At 37.4% G+C, this 27,922-nt stretch overlaps 1 protein-coding gene across 3 annotated transcripts in view; it reads right to left on the bottom strand.

The window, feature by feature from the left end:
- Positions 1–27,922, bottom strand: part of LOC122813499 (leucine-rich repeat-containing protein 7-like) — a 2,638,896-nt gene that overhangs the window by 419,469 nt on the left and 2,191,505 nt on the right. For all 3 annotated transcript variants that reach the window (XM_044085845.1, XM_044085843.1, XM_044085844.1), the window contains one exon: positions 16,658–16,747. In XM_044085845.1, the coding sequence (XP_043941780.1) occupies positions 16,658–16,747 (90 nt within the window). The remainder of the gene's footprint in view (positions 1–16,657; positions 16,748–27,922) is intronic.

The following is a 27,922-nucleotide window of genomic DNA, read 5'->3' on the forward strand; positions in this document are numbered from 1 at the left end:
TTAAACAGTACAACACCCCTTTTGGTATGTACCTCACAAGACATCTACAACAACTGGAAAGGCAACAAAAATAACTCACAAAGAGGATTACTGGCCTCAAACAGATGCCCTACGCAGACCATCTCAAAAAACTCCAGCTTTACTTTGTCGCATATCGTCTACTCAGAGGCAATCACTGCCTAACATACAAAGCTATGTCAAACCCAGAGCTGTTGGACATGTTCCACTTAAAGAAATCCCAGTCCCTCTGAGCTACATGCTCTAGGGACCTAAACCTTGTCACCACAATAAACAGAACATGCTGGAGGGATAGATTCCTGTCCCAGAGACTTCCCATACTCTGGAACAAACAACCTATCTATATCAAACAAAGCTCCTCATTAGCACTCTTCAAGAAAAATCTTGATGATTGGATGGGAGATAGGAAATTCACCCCGGGGATCACTTCTGTGGCTCTGCTCGACAGGCCCACAGGAAAATAATTTTCTTGGGTGGCGAAGGCCAGGGTACCATTTGACTAGGCTTATATAGGCCCTAGGGCCAATAGCCTAGTCCCTACCTATGAACCTATGGAAAAAAAAGCATAATGAAATAAGGCTGCACCATGCAGCTGAAGTTTGAAGCCAGAAGTCCCACTAAGCCTTCTTAAATGCAAACTAAACCTTCATGAGAAGCACTGAAAACAAATAGACGCACACACACACACACACACACACACACACACACACACACACACACACACACACACACACACACACAAAATACATATAAAATACTGAATTAACTTGTGATTATTTAATTGAACAGGAGTGCATGTACAATAGTATTAAAAATGCAGTCTAAAGGCAGGCTTGAACCTGTGATACTGCCTTTAGCAGGGAGTGGTAAGCACAAGTCATAAACAGCTGCTCAGTCTTGGCTACAACAAAGTTATTCAGTCTTAGTGCTGCACATGCTGTACGATGCAACCTTATTTATTTATGTCATTTTTTCAACATTACCGTTGTCTTTATTTTGAAGAGTTTCTGATGTCTCTTGTCAATGCCTTCTGTTTGATTAACTTTCAATGGAAATAACATGCTTTGATTGAAAGTTAGAAAGCCCATTAAAAAAAAATTTCTTGTACTGCACCTTGTATCTTTAGAGAGCAGGTTGTAAATGCCGTCTCTAATACACAGCATCTACGGGACCTGATAACAACCCAGGCTGCATCCCACATGGGCTTCAACAAAGATTAGCAACACTATTGGGTACTCTATTCAGCCACAGTCATTCCCTTGCACAAGGGGGTGCTTCCACTGACCCTGGGAACTTTAGATCTATTAGCCTGACTAGCCTTATCTGTAAGGCCATGGAGTGAATCATTATGGACCTTATCAGCAAAGATATAGGTAATCTCCAAACATCTGACCCTACTTAGTTTGGATTTGTAAAATGGAGATCATGCCAGTTAAACCTGGTGGACTTCTTCGAGACCATCACCAGAGCCCTGGATGAGGGGAAAACTGGGCATACAGCCTACCTGGCCTTGGCCAACGTTTTTGACACTATCCCCCTCTCAGCCATTATTGACAAACTCACTCAGCTAGGTATCAACCTTTATATCATTAGGTGGGTTGCTAAATGGCTCACTGATAGAACTCATATAGTCAAAATAGGGGAATCCACCTCCAACAGCAGACCTGTAACCAGAAGTGTTCCACAGGGATCAGTGCTGGGACTTCTACTGTTCAGAATCTATTTCTACGAAGTACAAGCAAAAACTAAAGGTCTGTGGCTGACAAAATTTGCTGATGACTGCAAACTGGGAGTGGTCATAGAATCCTCAAACAATGTCAACATCCTACAATAGGGTCTTACGCACATAGATCATTGGTGCCAAAGTCACGGCCTTAAACTCAGTGCAAAAAAATGTATTATTATCCCTTTCTGTAATATAAACACCCTAAGCATGCACTCAGTGGTGAGAGACCTGGGCATACAGGTTGACAGCAACATTACCTTTGATTACCATGTCTCCAGAGTGGTAAGAAGGGCATTCTATATTGTTCATCTCATAAGCAAGGGCATTGCCTCCAGAAAAAAAAAAGAAATTATAACCTTTCTTTACTCTTCCCTCATCAGGCCAATAACTGAGTACAACACCCCTTTTGGTATGTACATTTCCATGTACTTGCAGCAACTGGAGAGACCACAAAAGTTCCTCACAAGGAGAATTGAAGGTCTTCAGCATCTTTCCTATGTGTATCAGCTGAAATCACTATCACTTTATTCCACTTCATACAGACTACTCATAGACGATCTCTGCCTTGCATATAAGGCAATCTCTGACTCTGCTTTATTGGAAATGCTGCATATCCGTAAGTCCAGTGGCTCATGAGTTACTCTCTCTAAAGTCCTTAACCTGGTATGTATGTGACATTAATAGAATCTGCTGGAGGGACAGATTTGTCTCCCAGAGGTTACTACACCTGTGGAACAGACTTCCAATTCAGGCCAAGCAGATTACCTCTTTAGTCCTCTTCAAGCGCAATCTGGACGATTGGATGGGTAACCATAAATTCACCTTAGGGGTTCTACCTGTGTTTCTCTTAGACAGGGGCAATATATGCTGATTATAGAAACAAGGGCAGAACTTAGCTAGGCTTGTAAGGGCCCTAGGGCCACTAGCCTAGTAACTTCCTATGATCCTATGATCCTAAAGAAGACACACAGCAGGAGCTGTCATTTATATAAAAAGAAATAGTACTCTCCATCTGAGTTATGCTATCCTGTTAGCAAACTTCCACTCTTCCCCACTTGTAGTAAAATTAATTACAAACTATTAGCACCTTATACATGAATGGTATTAATATTTTTTTCTAAAGCTTGCTGATGAAAACGAAAACATTAACCATACCAGCTATGCCATGATATAAACTCAATAATCCATGGCATAAAGAGTGAGTCATTGTGTGAGCTACTCCTTCCTAGTCCAAATGTTTGGTCACTTGGACTTCAGTCTTGGGACCAAATATTATCCATCAGGAATAAATCTTACTATATCCTACCCATTTGCCATGAATTATTGTTTAAATAATGATCAATATGCTGGGAGGTGGGTAATATGCAAAATGCTATTTACATGTTAATGACAGGTCCCAAATAACCTTGGCACTATAGTAAAATAGCTATATCACAGATGCCTACATAACTCGGCTTTATTACCTATTTTTTTTTTATTTCAAATCAGTAAGAAATTGAATTGTTAAAATTTTAAAATTTGTTTACTGGGGCAGAGCATTGATCACAAACAGGAAATAAAAGAAAGTCTGATTTACATTTAATGGGATGGCAAGACAATAATGAAAATGCACACCTGCAATATGCCATTATCAGATAAAAAAATGAAAAAGTATATGCAGGAATAATATGCATTATTTAAAATAAATCAAGACATATCCCATTTAGCAAGGGAGGTCTTTGTATGATAATTACAGCTGTGTGTTGTCTAAGTGTCAATGACAGCATAAGGACATTAGATAGAGTTCTTCAGCAGTGAGAAAAAGTTATATTAAGCAAAAGACCATGCAGTTCAGAAGTACATACTGATGCAGTGGAGTGTACCATATGAGGGCAGTAAGTCTGATGCTTCTAGTAGAAGTTAATAGTGATATAGTTCAGGATTGGTGATATGGCTGCATGAAAGGCAATGACATTTGGATGATGAGAGGAGATGGGCCTTTTATTTGTGGGGAATATATTCCCAGATCTTTGGACATAGTATAGGGAAAATTGATCTCTGATTTTTAAAATAAATAAAAACATTTCTCTTGCTCAGGACACCAACAAGGTAATTACCAGAACTAGAACAATAATTATATTAACTAGATATTACTCCACAGCTCCACATTAAAATGAGTGCAAATAGAAAACAGAAATGAAAAGCCATGTTGTGCATTAGCACGGCTTTTTGCCTTCATCTTCTTAACATAGTAACAGAATATGGGGAGCCAACCCATTGTTGTTACTGTGTCCCATAAGCATCTGTGATCAGTAGCGCTTATCACCTGATTTTGGTTGTTTCCTGTCAGTCTTAAACCATTTAACAAGAGACTGTCAGCAGTACCATATACTGTCTTTCTCTTGTAGGTACATTATTTTCAAATACTGGTAAGAAACTACATATACATACATATATACATATATATATATATATATATATATATCTATATATATACATAAATATATATATACATAAATTTATATATATATATATATATATATATATATATATATATATACACATATATATATATATATATATATACATATATATATATATATATATATATATATATATACATATATATATATATTAAGGCAACAGCAACAGTAGATGCTGCCTACATCACAGTTCAGTTATATTTTATATTTACTACACTGCAACTTTTTTGTAATACATGACTGTGACAATTTGATCTTTTACTTTCATCATAATGTAACATCAGAACAATCAACAATATATAACACTCTTTTAGGGTGGGGTAGAGAGGCAGGCTTTGTGTGAAAACACGGGGCATTTACATGAGAAGGCTTGTTTGACAGGGTGTCTATGTAAAACAAGCTGAGATTCTTTGTTGAGGAATTTGTTCTTTTCACTTTTTGTCATAATCATACACCAAAAATAAACACAAAATCTTTGTATTATGTTTCTGGAGCAGGATATGTGTAAATGCAAAAGGTAATGACATGAAACATGTAAAACAACCATTGAAGAGGTTTGTTCATTGGGAAAGTTTATTTCTGTCCAATAGTAGAAGTGCTGAAATACATTATTGTGGTCATACTTCTTTCATTTTCCTCACACTCAGAAATCACAGATGTGCACAGACGGTAGCTATCATTTCAGGCTATGGCTATGTAAACATGCCTCATTTGAACACACAGTATGGTTACTTGTCAGGGGTAGTGTATATATCTAAAAACAGCAAGATGAAATACATTACTATGGTAATGGCAAGTATGTCTTCATTTTCTTCTCAGAGAGATATCAGCAGCATACAGAATGTTGCTATAATTTTTAGCAGGCTGTGTATGGAAGCAAAGTCATGCAACAAAATAATATTACTGCTGAATTAATATTGATATGGCTTGTTGGTAGGGGTAGTATATGCCTCAAAGGAATGTGGCCATTATATTTAAATATGTTCTTCACAGTCAAAAAAGTAAGGTATCCTCTTCAAAGTAATACATTCTACTTGGACAGTATAAGTGCAAAAGGCGATGAAGTTAGTGACAATATTTTTAGACCCATACACACAATCACAGCTACACTCCTGCTAAACCCCCTACTGCTACCTCTGAAGTAGATGTACACCCACACTCACATTCACACATGCAACCCCTCACATACACATCTAACACTACCTGACTACTTAAAATCCTGGAATTTACCTCTACCATGATGGATGGACACAGCCAAAATGCTATGTTCATTTCTGAGAACAGCCAGGAGTGGCTGTGCTGATCTCCCAGGTCTGCAGGAGGAACACATTGTTAATAAGCATTTGCCTGTCTCCCAGGCCATCTCATTAGTATGTAGCATGGCTGCAGAGACTGCCTACCATGGGTCTGCACATCTTTGTGCAAAAGCAATGTGCTGGGTCTGTTTCTGACTTCAAAAAATTTACTGTGAATTTGGCCCATAGTCTGATATTTTGCATTATACATAGTTTCCAATGCGGATGTTATGTTGCAGTCCTGCTCAGTATGCCAAGCACAATAATGCCATATACTGTTTCTTTACTGAGTTGTCATTACATTAGAAATAATCATCCTATATTTTATGCCACAAAAGAAAAAAATTGCCGCATGCCATAAATAATGTCGTAGGTTGAAAAATAAAGTGGTGTGCTCAAGTTTGGCATCGAGCTTTACTAAAATGCTGAAAGCCAGAAGGAGAACTGCATATGTTTTTCTTGCTAGAACTGACAGAAAGTTTCATAATGAAATGTGAAAGCTTGAGTGAGATATGACCTTTGGTATATAAACAACATATCTCTTGTTTCATTGCCTGGTATTTTGCATTATATTCCATCTTCTTTATGGATTTTGTGTTAACCTTCAGCTCAGTATCTGAAGTAGAATGAATACCTGGAATACTTATTTTCTGAGTTATCATTGCATCACATAAAACCCTATATGTTGTACCAGATTTATTTTTTTTCATTTGCCACACATCATAGATGACACATCATTGACCAAAGCAACTAAAATCATGTGGTCAATTCATTGCAGTGCTGAAATGAAATCTGTGTGTCAGATTATAGCATATGTGCATTTTATAGCTGGATGAGCTGGGATTATCACCTGAAAGTTTTATAATGAAGTTTCAAATTGGGACAGTGATAAGACTACAGTTGAATGTTTTGCATTATAACCCATTTCCATTACAGCTGCCTTGTTGAACTTCTGCTCAATATGCCAACTACAATAATGACCTGGAATGCTTTTTTCTGAGATGCCATTGGATTAGAAATAAAATAAAAAAATATTTCTTTCTTCTGAATATGGAGTTTTTCAGTGGACTAATGACATCTCTCTTCCAGCTTAGAATTATATGCAGTACAGTACATTACATAAAATAAAGTTGTATATGTGTCTTTAAACCAGGAATCACCAGCTAATAGTATCCTGTAGTTGAGGGTCATGATGTATTATTTTGGGAATATGATTACACAGATTTGATCCTTTATTGGTAGACACCACCAGAGGTCTAATATAACCATTTGAGTGTTTGTTCTGCTTTTTCCATTAAGTATGCAACAAACAGACATTGTGATTTTGGCAGGTTGACAAACTTAGAATATATCTTAATTATATCATTACTGTCATCTTATTAATTGAGAACCAAAAAGAAATTATTTTCACAGAAAAGGTTATAGTTTATGCCATTTTATATGTTATAGCAAAACTCATATTTTACGTGTTCTGATGTGCACACATAAATCTGAGATTATGTTGTATGGAGATTATGTTGTATGTTTTCCCTAAAAACCTTTTAGGTTATGCAAAACATAATAAAAGTGTGAGTGTTTAGGGGTCTTCTCATGTTTTCCTTTCTCAGTGTAAAGCTCTCAATTTACTAGTGGTTACAATTTTTTAAAGGTCCTAAAATGTCTTCAGTGTCCTCCACCACTTACTGAATACTGTGTCCACACTAATTTCTCAGTGCATCATCTCTAAACTTTTCAGTTAAAATACACTTTATTAATTATAAGCGTCCAGACACTTCTAATCACTTTATCCATTATAAATTCTTGTGTCCACCCTAAAATTCTCAGATAATGTCTGCCTACTTGATTAAACCACAGAACACCCACATGTGATCTATTGTAGGCGCTACACTGCTTCACTACATCCGTCAGCTAAGCCAAACAATTGTTTTTACTAGTGGATTCTTTTCTTAATCTACTAATGCTCCCATCTATTATAAATTCTTAGGGACATCTCTGCCAATTGCAACAGACTATCATTGTGGTACAGAAAGGCTTATTGTGATGAAGTAGCTTTAACATACATAAAATTTCAGAATCATGTTAAACATTTCTGATTTACAAACCAATCTCCCAATACAGTATTCATCTTACAGTAGCCATAGCATTGAAATAGATCTTACTGGGGAAGCCACATGATGATGCAGCAGTCCGGGAGAGTGACTAATGCTAACTAGCCGTGTAGCCATGTGCTGGCCCTCAAAAATGGCCATGACTCTCAATTAACATGGCACTGAATTTCAGAGAATCACTCTGCTGAGTTAATTTTACTCTAGGAGGAAAAAAATGAATGCCATCTTTTGATAGTATGTAACCATTCACTCCCTTGGTAGGACTCACAGTACAGGTGAGTAGAATGGAGCTGTGGATGTGTCCATAGGTGCTTGGAAAGATATGAATGCAGATGAAGCAGATGAAATAAAGTGTGGATGTATGTGTCTGGTGTGTGTGTGTGTGTGTGTGTGTGTGTGTGTGTGTGTGTGTGTGTGTGTGTGTGTGTGTGTGTTTGTATGTACCTTCCAGATTATCTTTTACTAAATTATACATACTTTTATGAATATCTGTATATTTAGTACACAAATTCTAACAGAAGTCATATGTCATTGTTTGGACTTAATGCAACACAGTGTTTATCTATGTAAAATCAATACTGAGTGCAGAGAAAAAAAGCACAAGTGTGGAAACACAGTAGTCACAGTTCAAAATATCCAAAGGTAAAGTAGGCAGCAAACAGCAGGCAGCAGGTAAAATAAATACAAATTTAATGCATATATAAACTGGTAAGCACTTTCACTACAGAATCATAACTTCTTCAGACCCTAATAAAACAGCATCTTCACTAAGCATTTACATAGCAATGTCAAAATACACAAACCAATCAGAAGTTAAAGCTAATAAAACAAATAGTTAATGCTGAACTCACTAAAAAAGTGAACTATGCAAAAGAAGGTGAACATTACTTTTTCCTTCTCCTTCTGGCTTTTCAAACAGGTATCAAAGGTACAAATTCATTTAAGCTTAGCCCCATATAAGAATGTAGTTTGGCTATCCATCTTACTTCACATCTCTCTGTTTCATTTTCAATGTTGCCTAACCTAACATTCTCATATATAGCATCTAACACAATAAAAGAAAACCTGTGTTCATTACCTTTCATCTGAACATGTTTAGCATTAACTGTATTACCTTTATTTATATGATATATATGGTCCCTGATGTGTTCACGAAACCAGTGGTTGGTTTTGCCAACATAAAATGAGTTGCATTGCTTACAGTTAGCTAAATAAACAATGTTCATGGTGTCACAGTTAGCCATAACATTTAAGGAGTATTTCTTCCCTGTCTGTGGATGAACAAACTCATTACCCTCTCTTATATACTGACAGAAATTCCAAGTGCCACATTTTTTTTGTACCCTCTCCCTGTTATCCATAGCTCAACTTATCCGGATAACATAACAACCTCTTTAGATTTGCCTTGTTCCTATAAAAAAACTTAGGAGATGTGCCAACTAATTCTTCAATAGATGAATCACAAGTCAAAATATGCCAATTCTTTTTAATTACATCAGTGACCCTATTTATGTTACTGTAAAAAGTCATAGGGACTCTTAAGATGTTATTCCTTCTAACTTGCCTATACTGATCATTGGTGGGTGTCATAAAATACATGAGTCTTCTGTTAAGTGCATTTGCCTAGTTACCAAATTCAAACACATAATTAAAATATAATAAATAAGTAAACGCATATTTTGAATCACTAGCAAGGTACTACTATTTGCAGGTAGGGTGAAACTTATGTCAGAATGGCCTTTGGAAACTGATATGTTACAAGGTTTACACATCCAGCAGTCGAAAACACATGTAGTTTTCAATTATTTTTACAGAAAATAAAAGGATATCAAGCACATGAATATATAATACTTGTGGGACTTCAGGCCTAAAAATGAATGTGCATGAATTTGTTTTCATTTGTTTACATATCGAGGAATAAAAAACTATATTAAAATCTTTTCTAGATGATTTTACCAGTAACATTCCTTGCAATTTTCCTAACTTTGTGATCAGGGTTGGTATAATGGTTAAGGTGTTTACCTCACAATCACAATGCACAGGCTTTGATTCTTGCCTTAGAAAATGAAGTTTAAAATGGTCCATAAGGGCAACTAGTTCAGAAGATCATTTAGGTAGGCAGGTAGGGTTCTGGTTTGTAATATGAACATAGGTGAAGGTTGTAGGTTTGAATCTTGCTTCCTCCTGTTTGTCTGCAGTAATCCTCATGTGTGCACAGTACTACAAGTGAAACATCAATGGCTGAGTATGCAAAATGTAATATTCTGTTTTATGGCAATGCTAGCTAACATGAGATAATCACTATTATGTCTGTTGTGTGTGGCAAAAATTGAAAATAGTCTCGCGTGTCATGTTAATGCCATGGTATCAAGGTTTAAATTTAGATGGGATACTGTGTGCCGCTTGTAATGTGCATAGTGGTCTTATACGAAAGACTTTGAGATGTGTAAATTCAACTGTGAGCAACAAGCTTAGGAAAGGGAAAACAAAGCTTTTGTTTCACTTTTGCTTACATATTTAAGTTGCACATATAATGACCTGTGTGGTGATACTTCTTTGTACATTTTTCACTTTTAACATGTTTGTTTGCATTTTTTAGTTTGCTCTAAGATCTTAATCTTGTAGTTTCTTTGGCAGATGTGGGAAGAGTTTGTTTTTACATTATACTCCACAAGTAGAATTATTTGTAAAAGCTAGCCATATGTATTTTAAGACTTGCTAGGCCTTAGTCTTGTAGTTTTATTTACACATGTGGCAGAACTGTGGATTAATGCCACATTGAGCCTTATTTACTAATTTATTACTGCATTTTCCATAAAGAGTGTTGCTGGTAAATTTCTGCATAGTGTGGTGGCTTAAACTGTAATAGAATTCAATAGTGAGAGCATTGTTTTTTCTGTTCTAGGATTTGTGCTTCAGTGCTTTTACAGTTGTTGATATTCCAATTTTGATCCTACAGTTTTATATTTAGCTTAGCATTTACCTGCTTAAAGATGTTTTCTGGTACCTTTCTATTTCCCTCTTCTTTGTGTCTGTCCTTTGGCACTGAGACATTAAGCAAAACATTTCTGAAATTCCAACCTATAGCACAGAGAAGTTACATTCCAGTGCCTTTTTGTTCCCCGTTCCTTATATCTTCCCCATATTATACTGAGACATTAAGTTAAAGTTTCTGAAAGAGCGTATTTAACTAGATCACTCTCTAGCTAGCCTGCTTCTTGGCTGAATTTTCCAACTCTCCCAACCTTTTCCTATGGTTTTATAGGGCTGTGCCTCTGGCCTCTGTGCCTTATGGTAATCTGATTTCAAAAATCCCCCCCCCCCACATTGCTATTGTCTGTTGTATAAGTTATTTAAGTATTCTTCCCTTCCATTGATTTCCATAAATCCATCCTAGAAAGCAAATTTTCCCTATAACATGGTCCATAAAACTATACATTTTAAAGCAGTAAAAATAGAGCAAATGTCTTGTGTTGACAAGCTTAGAGCAGCAAGCGGGGCAAGAAGTGGTAATACCTATAGGTTTAGTACAATTCTGTATTGTTGTATCTTTTGCCTTTTCCCGGTTAGGGGTCACCACAGCGGAACTCTGGTCCGCTAATGATTGGCAGTAGATTTTTATGTACCGAGTTACCAGTCCTGACGCACAACCTTCAACGAAGGTACGCCCATTCATGCATGTCTCTACACAGAAGACGCAAATTCTGTATTGTGTAACATTAAAGTTAGCAGAATTTATTACTGTTAAGCATAATCTGCCCAAATAAAGCACCATTAGTGCAGTGGAAACATTAAAGGTAGTATAATTTAGTTTTGTTTAGCATAATCTGCCCCAATAAAGCCCCCTTATTAGTCTGCACCAACAAAACATCTTTAATAACCTTCTAACCTCAACACACCACCCGCTTGTAGCTCACTAATCAAAAGACTGGACAGCACGGATATGCAATTTCCTAACTTCTCTGAGTGTGTGTGTGCTTATAATCATTGCCATTATAAGACTAACATGGTGTAGCCCCAAAAATGCATTGGATTCAGTCGGGTGTGGGACACTGAAGTGTTAACATAATTCTTGCTGAGCTACCATGTTGTTATGCATTAAGTAAAAGTTACCTGTTTGAGTAAAATGAAGGCATAGCCTGACATTTCTGAGACTACCAGTAAAGATAACTGGATAACCACAGGTGCGCACTATGACATATGGGCACTCCTTTTACATAAGGTCTAGGCATCTCACTGTATACATTTTAGTTCTGATCAGAAAGTAGGTTGTGCTTAAGCTTATTAGATCACTTCATTGCTTTCATGATTTTAGTTGAGTTCATGCTATATTGTCTTCTATAACAGTTATTTAATTAGCATGGAAAATGCCTTAAGTGATGGTAAAGCTGGTGCTTCATCTAAAAATATCAAGTCTCACCCAGTGCCTTCTTTCACTTACGTGGCCTAAAGAGGTGGCAGAGATCATTTTATATGTAGTCTGAAAAGAAGTGCACCTAAAAGTGATCACTATGAAACTTTAGATAGGGCTAGAGAGGTTTCATATCTGCATTAGCTCTGATTCCCTGGATTCTATTTAGAAAATAGTTGCTAGCTATTGTAAAGGCAGCTGAACTGCATTATACTACTTAAATGATCAAGGAGGTCAAATCACAAGGCACCACTTGCATACCCTTCATCCATCCTTCTTAGTAACTGGCCTGTAATGCTGACAATAGCTGTATCCACCCTGTGGCCTGCTGTGAATCCATACTGGACATAAGGCTGAAGACCTATTCTGTAACAATATGAGAGAAGTACCTTGTCTGCAGTTCTGTAAATTAACTTACCAAGGGGTAGAGGAGAGGAGATATACAGGTCTATGTTTAGAAATATTTGTTTTAGGCCCTTCTAACAGAGAGGAACCAAAATTAACTCCTTCTGGAAGGATGTCACACTTGTTTCAGTGACCAGTCTATGTATAATATTGGCAACTGACACAGTAATGACCATACTGCTAGTCAGAGGGCTTTGAAAGGAAGAAGCACACCAAAACTTAAATCTGAAAATCAACAATCAATCTTCAAGATGCGTCAAGGCTGAAAAAGATAAAAGAGATGGAAACTCTTGAAGGCAGGCACTCACAGGAACCAGAAGATGCCAAGCCATATACACACACTTAAGAAGACATATGTAAAAATTATTGCACCCTATATAAGCATTTAATAGTGCTCACATCCCAAATTGAACAAGGCCATATAAACCCTGGTGTAAATCTGTCTGTAGCCATCTAGTCATCAAGACTTGCTGTAAAGGCAGACAAAGCAGTATTTTGCTTAATCTGTTGTGATAATTCCACAGGATGGGAATATATTGAGTTAGGAACCCATCCCTTCAAGTCTTGTTTATTTGCTGATGTAGATTTAGGACCCTAGTAGAGAAGTGTTTGTAGAGCCATTGTTTTTGTGAAGAAGTACATCAGATGGGATTGGATCTTTCATGGCTTGAAAAGTGAGGTCACTTTGAAGCAGCCAGTTGGCTTGTGAATATGAGAGTTGTGCTAATCTATCAAGATAGTTGAACACTTAATGCCTTTTCTTGGTTAAAAATTGTTGGGGGTCTTTCCAGTTGAACAATACAACAGGATTTGTATATATCCAAGGGAGACCTTTATTTGATAATGGATCTGATAAGGAAGGAGTATAAAATGATTTCTTTAGAACTTGAAGGTATTCCCTTGGAAATTAATTGGGAGTAACAGGTTTCCTGATTAGGGTGGAAACGATTAAATGACAGGGAGAGAGGAAGGGAGAAAGCACTGTTCACATAAGTACTGAGGTCTCTTATCAATGTATCTTTCTGAAGTGGAATACCCTACTTATATGGGGTGGGAGCAGCTTTTTTAACAAACGCTACTACACTGTACTTTTTTTGCATTAAGTTCAGGACAATTTTCAGCTCACCTGTGATGAGCATGTTTTAGCCCCTGTTGGAGCAGTTTAGAATCAGTGGATGAGTCCCCAACTTGCAATAATCATAGTCAACAAAACTTCTGGGATATTGGCTTGGATGTCAGCAAAATAAATGTCAAGCATGAATGTCTTAGAGAATTCTGTGTAAGCAATAATGCCCGACAAGTTGTGTGTGCATTATTGTACTTAGAGAATAGGCTCGCTGCAAAATTGTTATGTTTTACATACTTATTTAAAGTACTATATATTTTTTTTTTATATTTTTTATGTAAAATTGTTCCTCCCCCTAATGTTTCAAACTTTCTGTAGTGTATGTTAATGGTGTTGGAGGAAGCATTTTACATAAAAAAAAAATATATAAAATAATAGCATAGTAATTAAAAAAGAAAAAGGCAAGTAAAAAACAATTTTACAGACAGCCCATTCTTTCTCTCTCTGATACACAGCTTTCATACACGCATTCACTTACACAAGATCACCCTCTCATACACACACACACACACACACACACACACACACACACACACACACACACACACACACACACACAGACACGCACAGTCTTCTCTGCTCTCATACATGCACTCGCTCACATAAGATCATTCTCACTCTCTTGATGCCAAACACACACACACACACACACACACACACACACACACACACACACACACACACACACATGATCACTCTCTCTCGATCTCTCTCTCTCTCTCACACACACACACACACACACACACACACACACACACACTCACACTCTCTCTCTCTCCTGCTTTCATGCATGCATTCACTCATACAAGCAGACAGCAACATAAACACACATACACATGACCATCTCTCTCTCTCTTTCTCTCATATACGCACACGCTAGCGGGAGCACATGCGCTTTTTATTTTACAATCGCTAAACAGCAAAAGCGCTGCTTAGCGAGTGTAAAATAATGGTGGCCATTCCATTTTTCTCAGTCCGAGCTCCATGGTGGCTTGATAAACTGCCGTGAAGCGGCAGACTCGTTTTTCACCGGGCATTACTTGTACATTAATACCCGGCTGGAGAACTCTTCTTCTCCAATCAGGGTACTGAAGTACAGTAAACCCATTCACTAACAGACAATAATTGTCTATAAATGGTCATTTACGTTATAACCATAGTGTCTACAAGTTTCAGAAGTAATGGCTGATAGGTAATCACTTATCAATGAATGACTGATACAGTATAGGTATTAAGGTAAGTGTGGTAGGGATATTAGTCAGCTGTTGTGGTAGTGCTCCCCTCCCTTTTTGTTCTGCTTGTCAGACCACCTAATGAATGTGATGGTTATTTTTTCTCAGAATTATTCATTTTTTTTGTATTCTGAATGAAATGCTACACTTGCTGTGTTAAATCAGCATTTAAGAAAACTTAAACATAAACATTCATACTTTTAGTTTTGCTGCATTCTGCCTAGCTTTGACAGAGTTGTCTGGCCTGTCATACCAGTATAATGCTGGGTTTCTGGGGTTTCTGCCTAGTCTGCTGAATTACAGTAAAATATCTGCTTCTGTTTGTTATCTGTGTCTATGTCACAGTTTCTCTTTCTCTCTCTCTCTCTCTCTATATATATATATATATATATATATATATATATATATATATATATCTTTCTCTGTCCCATTCTTTCAAATTATAAGACAGAGGCAGAAATAAGTCTCTTTTAACCACCATAGTCTGTGAGGTCAATAAGTAAATGGTCATTTTTTTTTAAACAAAATGAGATATTTGTGGTGGCATTTACCATCCTTTCGATGTTTTATTCTGTGTCTAATATAATTAATTCAGGCTAGCTACGAAATAAAATTATCCCTAAGTATTCTTCCACATTTTTCACATTTGTCTGCATTACTACCTTCTATGACTGCTGAAAAGAGGATCAAATGCCCTTGGAAGAAATCCTTTTACATAAAGTTAAATTGTTTTTGCATGACTGTATGCATAGCGAGGTGAGGATTATTATTACTCATTTGCAATTTGCTGATATGAATAGCAATGCTCACCATAAATGAGGGCAGTAAGAAGGAAGGTAACAGTGACACACAAATTATTGTGGAAAAACATGTTTTTGTTTAAGAATCCATTACAAAAAGTAACGGTCCCTCACCATTTTGTACTAAAGCATATCTCAGAACAATAAATGTTCCTTTGTCTACTAGATTTGAAATGTGAACTGCTTTTTAGATCTCAGATGAAGCTTTTGGCACCTTTGCTGTCTGCTGCCATTTGGGCTGCTTTTCTTAAATGAATTCTGATAATGTGCACAAACCAGTTAACATAAATAAGACTGTTCTATATAAAACGAGAGTATGTAGGGTTAAGAAGATACTTGAAGTTAATGATAACCAAAAGCTTTACAACATATTTTAACTTGCAGCATTTTGTTCCTCTGCACACACAGACACACAGACACAAGTGCACACACACACACACACACACACACACACACACACACACACACACACACACACACACACACACACACACACACACACACACACACACACACACACACACACACGCAGACACACACACACACACACACACACACACACACACACACACACACACACACACACACACACACACACACACACACACACACACACAATGAGCATTTTAATTAAGTTTTCACAACTCACTGATACAATTAATAACAAAATTGTACTTCTTGGCTTGACAGAATGTGATATTTGACAAAACATTAAAGCACATATTCATAGTGTACATGTGTTATTGAAAACTCATACTTAATGGAAATAACCACAGTACTAAATGCAGTATAATATTATAGCTCCTCTGCAGTGCACAATTATGCTTCAGAAATTCTCATTTACTTGGTTTTACCCAGAGGACTAATCCATGTTAAAAGGAAGACATTAAAACAAACAGAAATGATATCTACTAAGCCTGTTACAGCAGTGTTCCTTATCTATTCTCAAATGCTTCTGAATATAATGCTAACTGTGTTCTTTAAAGGGAAGATGTTGGTGCAAACTGTTCATTACAAGCATACTGAAATGCTAAGGAGGAGGTGGAAAACCAACCTACACAGATTAATTCTTACCTCCCAAAGTTAGCAGGAAGAAACTCCAAAAAGGCATCATTCAAGTAAAGCTGGACCAGATTTAGAAGCTGAGTGAAGCCATCTGGGAGCCTGAAAAGAAGTTAAAAGAATTTAGTTCTTGCGCAATTGCATTGCTATGGAAATCACATATAAAAATAAGCCTCTGTGGGAAAAAGTAAAACAAGGGCCACTTATTAATTCTTGCCTTATCATTTTATCATTTTGAATTCATTGCGGATATCACAATCTTTCTCAGATGTAATCTACATTTAATTTGTTATAGAAAACCAAATATCCTACACATCTTACACATATACACACTTACTTTGGTCAACAAATCAACAAATTTGATGGCAAGAATGTTGACCAGAAGACGCTGATAATTCAAATGTCTGCACATTACCCCACATACACTGAGAAAGATCCTTGGTGCATGCAAACTTCAAACAAATAATCCCCCAGACAAATAACATTGTTTTTTTGCAGGAGGCAGGCCCCCCCACTCTTCCCATGTGAGGACTGCACCTTCTACACAGTCCCTGCTATTTACACATGCTAACTCTGAGATTGCACAGTCCCTGGAGAAAGGAAATATTCCCCTACCCAGGGATTATTGATCTAGTGCACTTGTCAACCAAACATGTTTGATTAAACAGATGTTGATTACCTAGTGTTTTGACCAAATACCCAACTCCCATACAAATTTAATGTATCACTTCTGCAAAATTGGATTTATGTACTTGCATTGTAATGGCCCAATCTAAGCAGGCAGAACATGTTTTGCTTTCATTTATAAACATTATTTTTCTGTATTCAAGCAAGCGTGTTAACTATTTAATGTGCTTTTCAGTTTTGGAAAGATAGATTAACGTATTAAGTGCTTTTGGAATTAGTTTTCAATAATCTGGGAGAAATGTCACTATTTTATATTCAAGAACAAGAAAGCACACTTAGCTTGCAGCAGTGACAGAACAAATGTACCATTATTATCTTTAGCATGTTATGATAGCTTCATATGAACAGCATGGAGTCTGAGGGATATATTAAACTGACAAACTAAAAATAAAATTTTACTTGCAATGAAAATGAAGGCACAAATGGTGTTACTCAATTCTTTCATTCGAACCCTTTCAGTCTGTAATCGCTGTTAGTATTTGGGCAGTATGTTTTTATTAGCACAAAGACTTCATTGGTAAAGTAAGTAATAAAGAAGCCAAAGGGTTAAAGAATCCAGTTGAAGTTTGATAAATAATAAACCATTGTTTTCTATCCTAATGATGGTGCATGGATCTTTAGTTCCCAGGGAGCATGTGAAATACAAAGATAAATAGGAACTATATAGTGATTTGATACAGTACAGCTGATCAATAAGAGAGCAGAACACAAAACAAAGCCAAAGAAAAATACTTTAAGTACAATCTCATGTCCTGTGTCACAGCTTTGAGAGATGTTGAAAGAAACTATTTATTATACTTGCTGACAGGATATCGACTTAAGCATATTAAATTGCCATGTAGCTCATAGGAATTCCAATGCACTTTTTTTGTACACACACATGTAAAGCTTGCTATATGTGTATGCACATGTATATTGTATATGCATATGTATTTGTATGTGTGTATTTTACCCAAGTAAATCTACTACCCATGCTCATTTTTGAGGTGACCCAAGAGCACTGTCTGGGTAAGTGTTTTGTTCAGATTTTGACTTTAGGCATATGGGGATGCAGAGAATCAAACCTAGGACTACACAATAAAGTTTACTAGTACCTTATAACCTTAATCCTTTGCGCTAAAATGCCAGACTAGCCTACAGGCATCCAATAAATAAAAAAAATGTTGTATTTCACATAGTACATTAGTGGTTAATATTTATTTATTTTTATTTTTTATTTTACATTTGTTGACCGGGCTAGTCCAACTGGATATATGTCCATTTTCAGTGGAGACCTGGGGAGAAAAGCTCCAACAAACACAGAAAAAAACACAATATCATTTATAATATGAGACATTTACAAATACAGGTAAATTTACCGATACTCATCTCATTCATTACATTTTGTTGCATTTCTGTAAACAGGATCATGGTACATTTCAGCTATGGTTAGCCATTCGAAAAATTTCCTAATAAAAATTTTATATAAGAGAATACTTATTTTTTTTTCAGTAGGAAATATTTAGAGAGACTAGAAACAGTGTAGTTTAAGAGAAAAATCTATAACAGAATATATAGTAGCTTATGAGTAGTCTGGGATATGCAGAGCTAAGTTTAATCAGATGGATAGATGCCTAGTCAGGTTTAGTACAGGGGCACAACCAGTGTGTTGTAAGGTAGAGTTTCAGTCTATTTTTGAAGAGTGATAGAGAGGGAAGAGAGGAAAGGTTACTGGGGAGAAGATTCCAAGTTTTTCCAACAGCATTAGAGAAGAGAGATTCACCAGCCTTGTTGTTAGGTTTAGAGGTATGTAGAAGATTTTTATGTGGGGAACATAGTGATTTCAGATTTGTATATGGAGTGATGAGGGTAGATAGAATAGGAGTAATGAATGGTTTATAGAGAGTTTTATGGGCAATGGTTAGTTGATGGAATTTAATCATGTTTTGTAGTTCAATCCATCCTAGCTGCTTTATATTTATGCAGTGGTGGGTTTTGTAAGGGTTTCCTGTTGCAAATCTAGCAATGTTATTGTAGGAAGTTTCCAGTTTGCTGAGGTTATTTTTAGAAAGGTTAGTAAAAATAGGTGAGACATAGAGGAGAGGAGAGATTAGTTGAGTGTGAGCTATGGTTGTTCTAGATGTGGGGGAAAGGTAAGGATTAATCCTATAGAGGGAGCCAAGTTTTTTGTTGACAGTTTTTATTGTATTGTTGATATGGGTGTCAAAGTTCAGATTGTTATCAATGGTTATACCCAATAGTTTGGTGGTTGGCTCAGGTGATATAATGGTACCATTAGTGGATGTAACTGAGAAATCAAGTGGAGAGGACTTGTGAGTCGGATTAAAGAGGAGGAGTTTAGATTTTTTGGGGTTCAAAAGAAGGCAACGCTGTGTAAATCATTGTTCAACTGTGTTAAATGCCTTCTGGGTAAGAGAGTGGAGTTCATATGTGGATTTGGCTGAGCATATGAGTGTGGAGTCATTAGCATATTGTATGCATGTGGCTTGGGGGATGGCTAGATGAAAGTCATTAATAAATATTGAGAAGAGGAGTGGTCCTAGTATGGACCCTTGAGGGACACCTAGGGTAACTGGTTGGACGGTAGAAAGAGTCCTTGCCAAATTACTGCCTGTTGTCTTTTGTTTAGGTAGGACTGGAACCATTTTATTGAAGGTGCATCTAAAGATAGGGATTTGAGTATGTTGATGAGAATCTGATGATTGATCATGTCAGATGCTTTGGACAGGTCATGAATAGTACTGAAGAAAGGTTATTAAGGTTACGTTTTTTGTTTATGCAATCTGTAAAGGAAAGGAGGGTGGTGGTGGTGTGTGAGGGTCTGAAACCATGTTGACAGCTGGAGAGTAAGTTATTTTGAGTTAAGTGGTCAAACAATTGCCTATGGATACATTTCTCCATGATCTTTGCCAAGGTTGAAAGAAGGGCAATAGGGCAGTAGTTGGAGAGCTCATTGGAGTGTCCGCCTTTATGGAGGGGGATGATATGAGAGACTTTCCATAATCTAGGTATGTGACCTTCGGTAATAGTCCTATTGATCAGAATGGAAATAGGATAAGCTATAGCTTTGGCTGATAACCGTAGGAAATCAGCAGGTAGTTGATCTGCTGAGGGAGAGCATGGTTTTAGTTTTTGTATGAGGGTTAGAATATATGTAGTTGCTACAGGTTGCAAGTGAAAAGGAGGGGGTGAGGTAGAGTTATAAGAAGGTAGAGTGAAGCTATTAGGTGATAACTGACTAGCTAGTGTTTGGATAGTATTAGTAAAGAAGGTATTGAATGTATTGGCTGTATTCATGGGATTAGTATGGTCAGTATTTTGAGGGTTAGGTGTGGTGGAATGACCTGGGTAGAGTAATTGATTAATGCTAGTCCAGAATTTTTGAGGGTTGTTTTGATTAGTTTGTTGGAATTGTTGGTAGCAATTTCTTTTATCAGAGAGTATAGCTTTCTTAGTGTCATTTCTTAACTGTCTAAAGGTTTGTTGTTCAACAGGGTTTTTAGTCATTCTCCATTTGGCCCAATGTTTATTTCTAAGGTGCATTTTCAGTTTGGTTACTTTTGAAAGCCATAGGGCAGACTTGGTTTTAACTCTAATTAATCTGGTTGGAGCATGTTGGTTGAGAATGACGAGGAAGTTAGAGTTAAGGTAATTGATCGCTTCTTCTAAAGGGAGGTGTTTTAATGGAGACCAATTGCAAGCTCTTAGTTCTTGTTCAAATAGCCCAGGGTTAAAGTTCTTTTTGGATCTGATATTTTTGACAGATGTTAGATTGGGAGTATGGGTTTTGTGCCTGATAATATAGGTAAGTAAGTGGTCACTTATATCATCAGGGAGGGTTCCTGAATCTTAATTATGAGGGTGATGGTTTATGAGAATCCAGTCTAATATTCTTGCTTTCTGGTTAGCTTTATTGATCCTGGTGGGGGATGTAATAGTTTGAGAAAAACATATAGGTTAATGTGGGTTGTAGGGAGGCTGCTACAATAGCAGTTCCAGTCAATGTTTATATCTCCTAGGATTATGGTTTCTTGAGGCAAGTGTTGGGATAGCCAGCAAAGAGTATTTTCCATGGTGGCAATGTTATTACCAGGAGGAAGATACATGCAGATGATATAGATGGATTTGGCATTGTTAATATGAAGTTTGGAGATGAGGATTTCAGCATTGGAATCGAGAGGTATTTTACAGTTGTGAGTGGTTAATTGTAAGCCTGATTTAAATAGAATAGCTACCCCTCCTCCTTTCTTGGCTCCTCGGTCGAGTCTTAGTATGTTATATCCAGGTGGAAGGATTTCATTGTCTTTGGTAGCAGGTTTTAACCATGTTTCTGTAAAGCAGAGGATATCAAAGGAATATACTTCTACTAGAGCTTGGAGTTGAGGTATTTTGTTGTTTATACTACGTATATTGAGATGGGCTACTTGGAGGGAGTTGGATGTTTTCGTAAGAGAATTGTTAGAGTAGGGATTTTGGCTATGGAGAGTACTAGGAGTTCTTGTTGGGCCTGGGTTAGGGTGGATATCTCCATCTTTTATTGAGAGTAGTAATCCTATATAGCTTGGGTTAGGGAATTTGTTGTATAGAAGTGGATTTTTCCTGAGATTAAGTGTGTTATATTTAATATGTAGTATTCTATGATACTTTGCAAGTAGGTAGTTGGGTGAAGATGTTATATTAGCATGTTTCAAGAAGAGTGGAAGGGATAGAGCATTGGTTTCCTTGTTGGGATAGTGGTGGTCTAGATATAGTTAGAGGAAGTAGTAGTAGTGTGAATAAAAGTAGGATAAAAAATGGTGTGGGATGTTTATACATTGTGCAGGTTTACTATTGGATATATATATATATATATATATATATATATATATATATATATATATATATATATATATAGGTAAAATTTAGAAGTATAGAGGGTGAGGATGGATAAGTGATGAGGATGGATAAGTGAGAAGGTTGTGAGAAGGTTGTGGTAAGATAGAGGGAAGTGTTAAGAGAAGGTAGATATAAGAGAATATGAAAAGGTGGTAGAGTGTTCTGAGTGTAATAGGAAAAGGAAGAGGTGTGGCCAGTAGATTCTAGAAGTCAATGGAAGAGGAAGAGGTGTGGTTAAGTAAGTATAAGAGTAGGACACCTGATGATCGGTGGAATTTGGGGGTAGGGAGGGGAGCGGAGTGAGCCCGCAGGGCGAATGGAGTGGGTTGAGACAGCTACAGATGCAGTTATAAAAACCAATCAGCAAAACTGCCTCCAGAAGGTAAGTTTAAAGGACAGATGTGGGAAAAGGGTAGTTAGAATTAAGCCTAGAAGAGGTGTTTAGACAGTAGAAGTAGAGGGTGAAGTGAGAAGGACTAATAGTAGTCAAAGAGCAGCAGTAGAAAAATAATGTAAGTATCAAGGCATAAGAGACAGGAAAGAGAGAATAGCTGGGGTAAGGGAGCCCTTTAGTGGACAGGTCTGATAATTACAAGGCTGATACGAGAGGGAGTTAAAGTAGAAACAAGGAAAAATGTTGCTGGACAATGGGAGTTTTAAAAAGGGGATGGGAAGAGAGTGTCTGAGGTACAGCAGGGGGGGGGGGGTAGAAGCTGCTGGCTGTCCTAGCTCAGGACTTTCTCTAACCATGTAGTATAGGTACAGTAGAAGAAAGTCTTTCTGGCAGGAATTATTCCACAAACATACTTTGCTGGTGTTCTTTGGAGAGGGATTGTAGGGTAGAATTATTCAGTGAGGTGAGCCTCCGATAAGTAGGACAAGGTCCTTTATGCTCCTAAAGACTAGTGCAGGTAGCACAAGATGAGCAGCTAACTTGAGGAGGCAAGAGAGAGAGGTAGGGATGAGAAACAGTAATTATCACATAACAAGATAAGCTTGCTCATACATTACACTAGTCAATCATACATTAATAGCAAGTAACATTTCTAAAAATACAAACCTTATAGAAAACGGGTTAATCATTCATAAAAACAGTATCAGTAGATATCAAGTAAGTCTTTCCAAACCCTTGTTGGCAACAATGTATTACTTTATAGTGCTATAGTTCAATACCCATTTAGAAGTAGCACTGAATTAAATATAACAATTTAGCATATTTAACTATTTAACTAAAGTATTAGTAAGTCATATTAAGTCATTTCAACAAGTACTATGCTAGAACTGCAACAGTAGTCCAACATGTTAAGCATTTACTTCAGATGCTATGCAACACATACACAGTTAGGTTGGTCTGTGGGGAGAATTCGAGCATCAGGGTAAAAAACTATTTGGTGTTATACAAAAGCCTTTTACAGGCTTCAGGGACCCATGCCTTAGCAAACACACTCAGAGAATACTGCTACTAATACTAAGGGAAGATCAGTTTACATGTTCAAATAAAACAAATGCCATGCAGTAAACCTTATAGTTAGATTTAAGGTTAACTATTAATGCATATATGCATTTGTGAAACATTGCACATGATTCTGTTTTGTGGTAATGTATAGGGTGTGATTCATATTCATCCCCTTTAAGCCTTATTATGCTCTGCAACAACTAGTGCTGTGAGAGCTTATGACTCAGAAAAGCTCTGGCTCATTGACTGCAGTATAGAACAACAACAGACTTAAGTGGAATGCTGTCTATAATGTAAACTGCTGTCATGATGTGTTTACCATTGATAAGAATACTGCAATTCTTTGCATTTAATCCAATTTATAATGCATCATTGATTTGCATTGTTTGACCCTTGCTGAACAGAATTTAATGCCAGGTTACTACAGTTAGGGATAAACCATACAAATCAATGGCTTATTAGAAATGGGCTTAAATTAAATGTAAAAAAGTGCAGCATTTTCACTTTGGTAAACAAATCTTAACAGCAGCTTTCAGCATATTCAATAACCCACTCCAGAATGATATGATAGTCAGAGATCTTGGCACCTTCATATTTAATTCCTTATCATTTGATCACAACTTAGCAGCAGCGGTCAGGAAATCCTTCTATCTAGCTTAGATGATAATTAAAGGAATCTTATCAATGTCAAAAGAAGTTATTATTCTTCTATACTTTGTACTGATCAGAACGGTTGTAGAACAGAATGCCACTTTTAGTATTTATCAATCCAAACATATCATGCACCTAGAATGACCCTAGAACTTCCTAACTACAAAGATCGCCAGATGAAAGGCCCTCAGATAACAGGACACGCTTGAAACTCTATCCCTATACTCTAAACTCTTGCAAGGGAATTTACTTAAGTCTTTCTGTGCTGTTAAGGATCTAATCTTCCTTGATTTCTTAAACCCCCATGAAACAATTGGTTCCACAAACTGTCATGACTCTCCATTAACAAATAAGTAAGACAAGTTGGAGGGACAGAGTCCTCCACTTCTGGTATACCCTAGTGGTACATATAAAATGTAGTGATGTTCTCAATTCATTTAATGCAAGCCTTGGCAGTTGGATGGGCTCCTTTAAATTCATCCCAGGCTTGACTTGTTTTGCCCCCCCTTGGAGGCAGGAGATGACTTATGAAGGTGACTCTGCTTTGTAAAAGCTATGAATCTATGAATCTGTAGTTGAAAAGATAGTATAGTGTAACTTATTGTTAATGGGTATTTCTAATAGGGTCATAGGTTCATAGGTAGGTACTAGGCTATCTGCCTGAGGGCATTTATAAGCCTAGCCAGAGTGTGTCGGCTTTTGCCACCCCATTGATTAATTAACTGATCCTCTGTCAAGCAGTGCTAATGAAGTGATCCCAGGGGTGTATTTTCTATTACCCATCCACTCATCAAGGTTTCTCTTGAAGAGTGTTAGTGAGGGGCTATGCCTGATGTAATTTGGAATTTTTTTCCAAAGCATGGGGAGTCTCTGTGACAGGAATCTATCCTTCCAGTATGTTTTATTTATTGCTGTGGTGAGGTTTAGCTCACTAGAGTGCCTGGCTCGCAGTGACTTGGATTTCTTTAGGTGGAGCATGTTATTCAATTCTGAGTTGGACATGGCTTTGTAAGTCAGGCAAAGATCACCTCTGAGTAAGCGATATGCCACTGAGTACAGCTGGAGTTTTTTCAGTCGGGCTGCATAGGACATATGTTTGAGACCGGTAATCCTCTTGATGAGGTACTTTTGTGGTCTTTCCAGCTGTTGGAATTGTCTTGTGAGGTACATCCCAAATGGGGCATTGTACTCTATGATGGGTCTAATGAGTGACGGGTAGAGGGGCACTATAATCTCTTTATTTCTAGATGCGAATCCTTTAGTAATTAGATGAGTCACATAGAAGGATTTCATAACTACTTTGGCAATATGATTGTCAAAGGAGAGATTAATATCTACCTGGGTCCCCAGATCTCTTATTACCTCTTCTGTATTAAGGGGGCTGCCACCTATGTGATAATTTGTGGGTGTTTTGTTTTTCCCAAATGGGATGACTATGCCTTTTTTTGGCATTTAGCTTGAGACCATGACTTTGACACCAGGTGTCTGTCTCAGTAAGGCCCTTTTGGAGGATGTCCGAGTTAGCCGGAGAGACAATTATGGCTCCCAGTTTGCAGTCATCGGTGAACTTGGTTAGCCATAGTCCTCATGTGTTTGCCTGTACTTCTGAAAAGTATATGCCAAACTGTAGGGGTCCCAGGACCGAGCCTTGCGGGACACCACTTGTGACTGGTTTAGAGTCGGACCTGGAGATCGCTATTCTTACTGTATCAGTTTTGTCTGTAAGCCATTTGGCAACCCATCTCGTGATGTGGGGGTTTATGTTCAGGCTAGTGAGCTTTTCTGTAATACCCGAGTGGGGAATGGTGCCGAAAGCCTTGACGAGGTCAAGGTAGGCTGTGTGAGCCACCTTTCCCTCATCTATGGCCTTGGTGACTATCTTGAAGAAGTCAACCAGGTTTAGTAGGTATGATCTGCCCTTAACAAAGCCGAACTGGGTCGGATCAAGTGTTTGGAGGATACTCCAAATGTTTTTGTAATGTTTTTCTAAATTCAACTTTTGATTATTAAACAAAAATGAAAAAAAGATGAAGTGTTGGAAGCAAATGTAGTTTAAAATACCATAAATTTATGGTGAACAGCAAACTGTGCCAGATGTTATGTCAGTCTTTCCCTACACAGGGCATGTAGCTGCACTTTCTACCTATTGCTGATGTAGTGAGTGGAGGGGCAGTGGACTCTTGCTGTGTGGCCTATGTTATGCCATGCGTGTGGCCTATGTTATGCCATGCGTGTGGCCTATGTTATGCCATGCGTGTGGCCTATGTTATGCCATGCGTGTGGCCTATGTTATGCCATGCTTTTGCTTGCCCTGCCTCTATCAGACCAGCCCATGAAATATTCATGGTACAGAAGCGTTCTATACCAGCCTGGTATAGTGCATAACTAAACAATTTAGCATAGTAATGAAAGAGATCTCCCCTGGATATGATTTCTGTAATGGAAATCTGGGACTGGCTATTAAAAAGAGCTTCCTGGACTCAAACACATCACTTTTATCCTTACATGGGAGACAGATGATAGGAAGTTCTACCAAAGACACAACTAAATTACTGAACAACTCAAGACAGAGATGTGGGAAGGGGGCTAGTATAGGCACAAGCATATTTAATTTATTATTTCAAGAGGACAAGAGGTAGGAGATATAGACACAAGCATTTCCTTTTTGTATAACAGTGGGGCATGGAGGTGTTGGGGTGCTGCCCTAAATAACATTTTATTTCCTCACAATAAGACAAGATACTACCTAGTTATGTGCATTTCATTGTAATACTACAAGGGGTGGCAAGCAGGAGGTAAGGAACATGAGACAACATATACCTTTAAGTACAACTAGGGAATGCCATGTGGGAGGAAGTTCTACACATAAGCATGCAATATTTTTAAAATGCATTTTATGTAGGTGACAGCCAGACATGACCACTGTGCTTTTTTTTTTTATTATGACATTAGGGATGGGAAAGTGATTGATGACATGTACTGCTAGTCCAACACTAAGGTTGAGATATCTTAAATTATACCATGACCCCCCAAAAACGTGCATGCTGATTGGCCAGCGTGCACATTGTAAATCGAGTTATACTAATGGAAAAAGGTCCGGTCACCTGGACTTTTTTCCATTAGTATAACTCTACTTTTAAAACACTGTCTCACTATGTTAAATGGGTTTAACATAGCGAGACAGCTTTAAAATAAGCAACGGAGATCTCCGTTGCTTATTTTAAAGCTGTCTCGCTATGCTAAACCCATTTAACATAGCGAGACAGCTTTTAAAAAGCAACGGAGAAAGCAAGATCGCTGTTGCTTTGTTTACTGTTTCGCTATGTTAAATGGGTTTAACATAGCGAGACAGTTTTAAAATAAGCAACTGACATCTCCGTTGCTTATTTTAAAGCTGTCTCGCTATGTTAAACCCATTTAACATAGCAAAACAATAAAAAAAAAAGCAATGGAGATCTTGCTTTCTCCGTTGCTTTTGCTCAACTCTGATGTACTGCGCAGGCGCAGTACATCAGAACTGCCGCGGATGCCAGACATCTGCGGAAGGGCCGTAAACAGTCATTATACTATGCCATTATTTAAGAAAAGTAATAGTTTCTTTTCTTAAA

The sequence above is a fragment of the Protopterus annectens genome, chromosome 10.part0 (genome assembly GCF_019279795.1).
Source record: "Protopterus annectens isolate FY-2018-M chromosome 10.part0, PAN1.0, whole genome shotgun sequence".
NCBI lineage: Eukaryota > Metazoa > Chordata > Ceratodontiformes > Protopteridae > Protopterus > Protopterus annectens.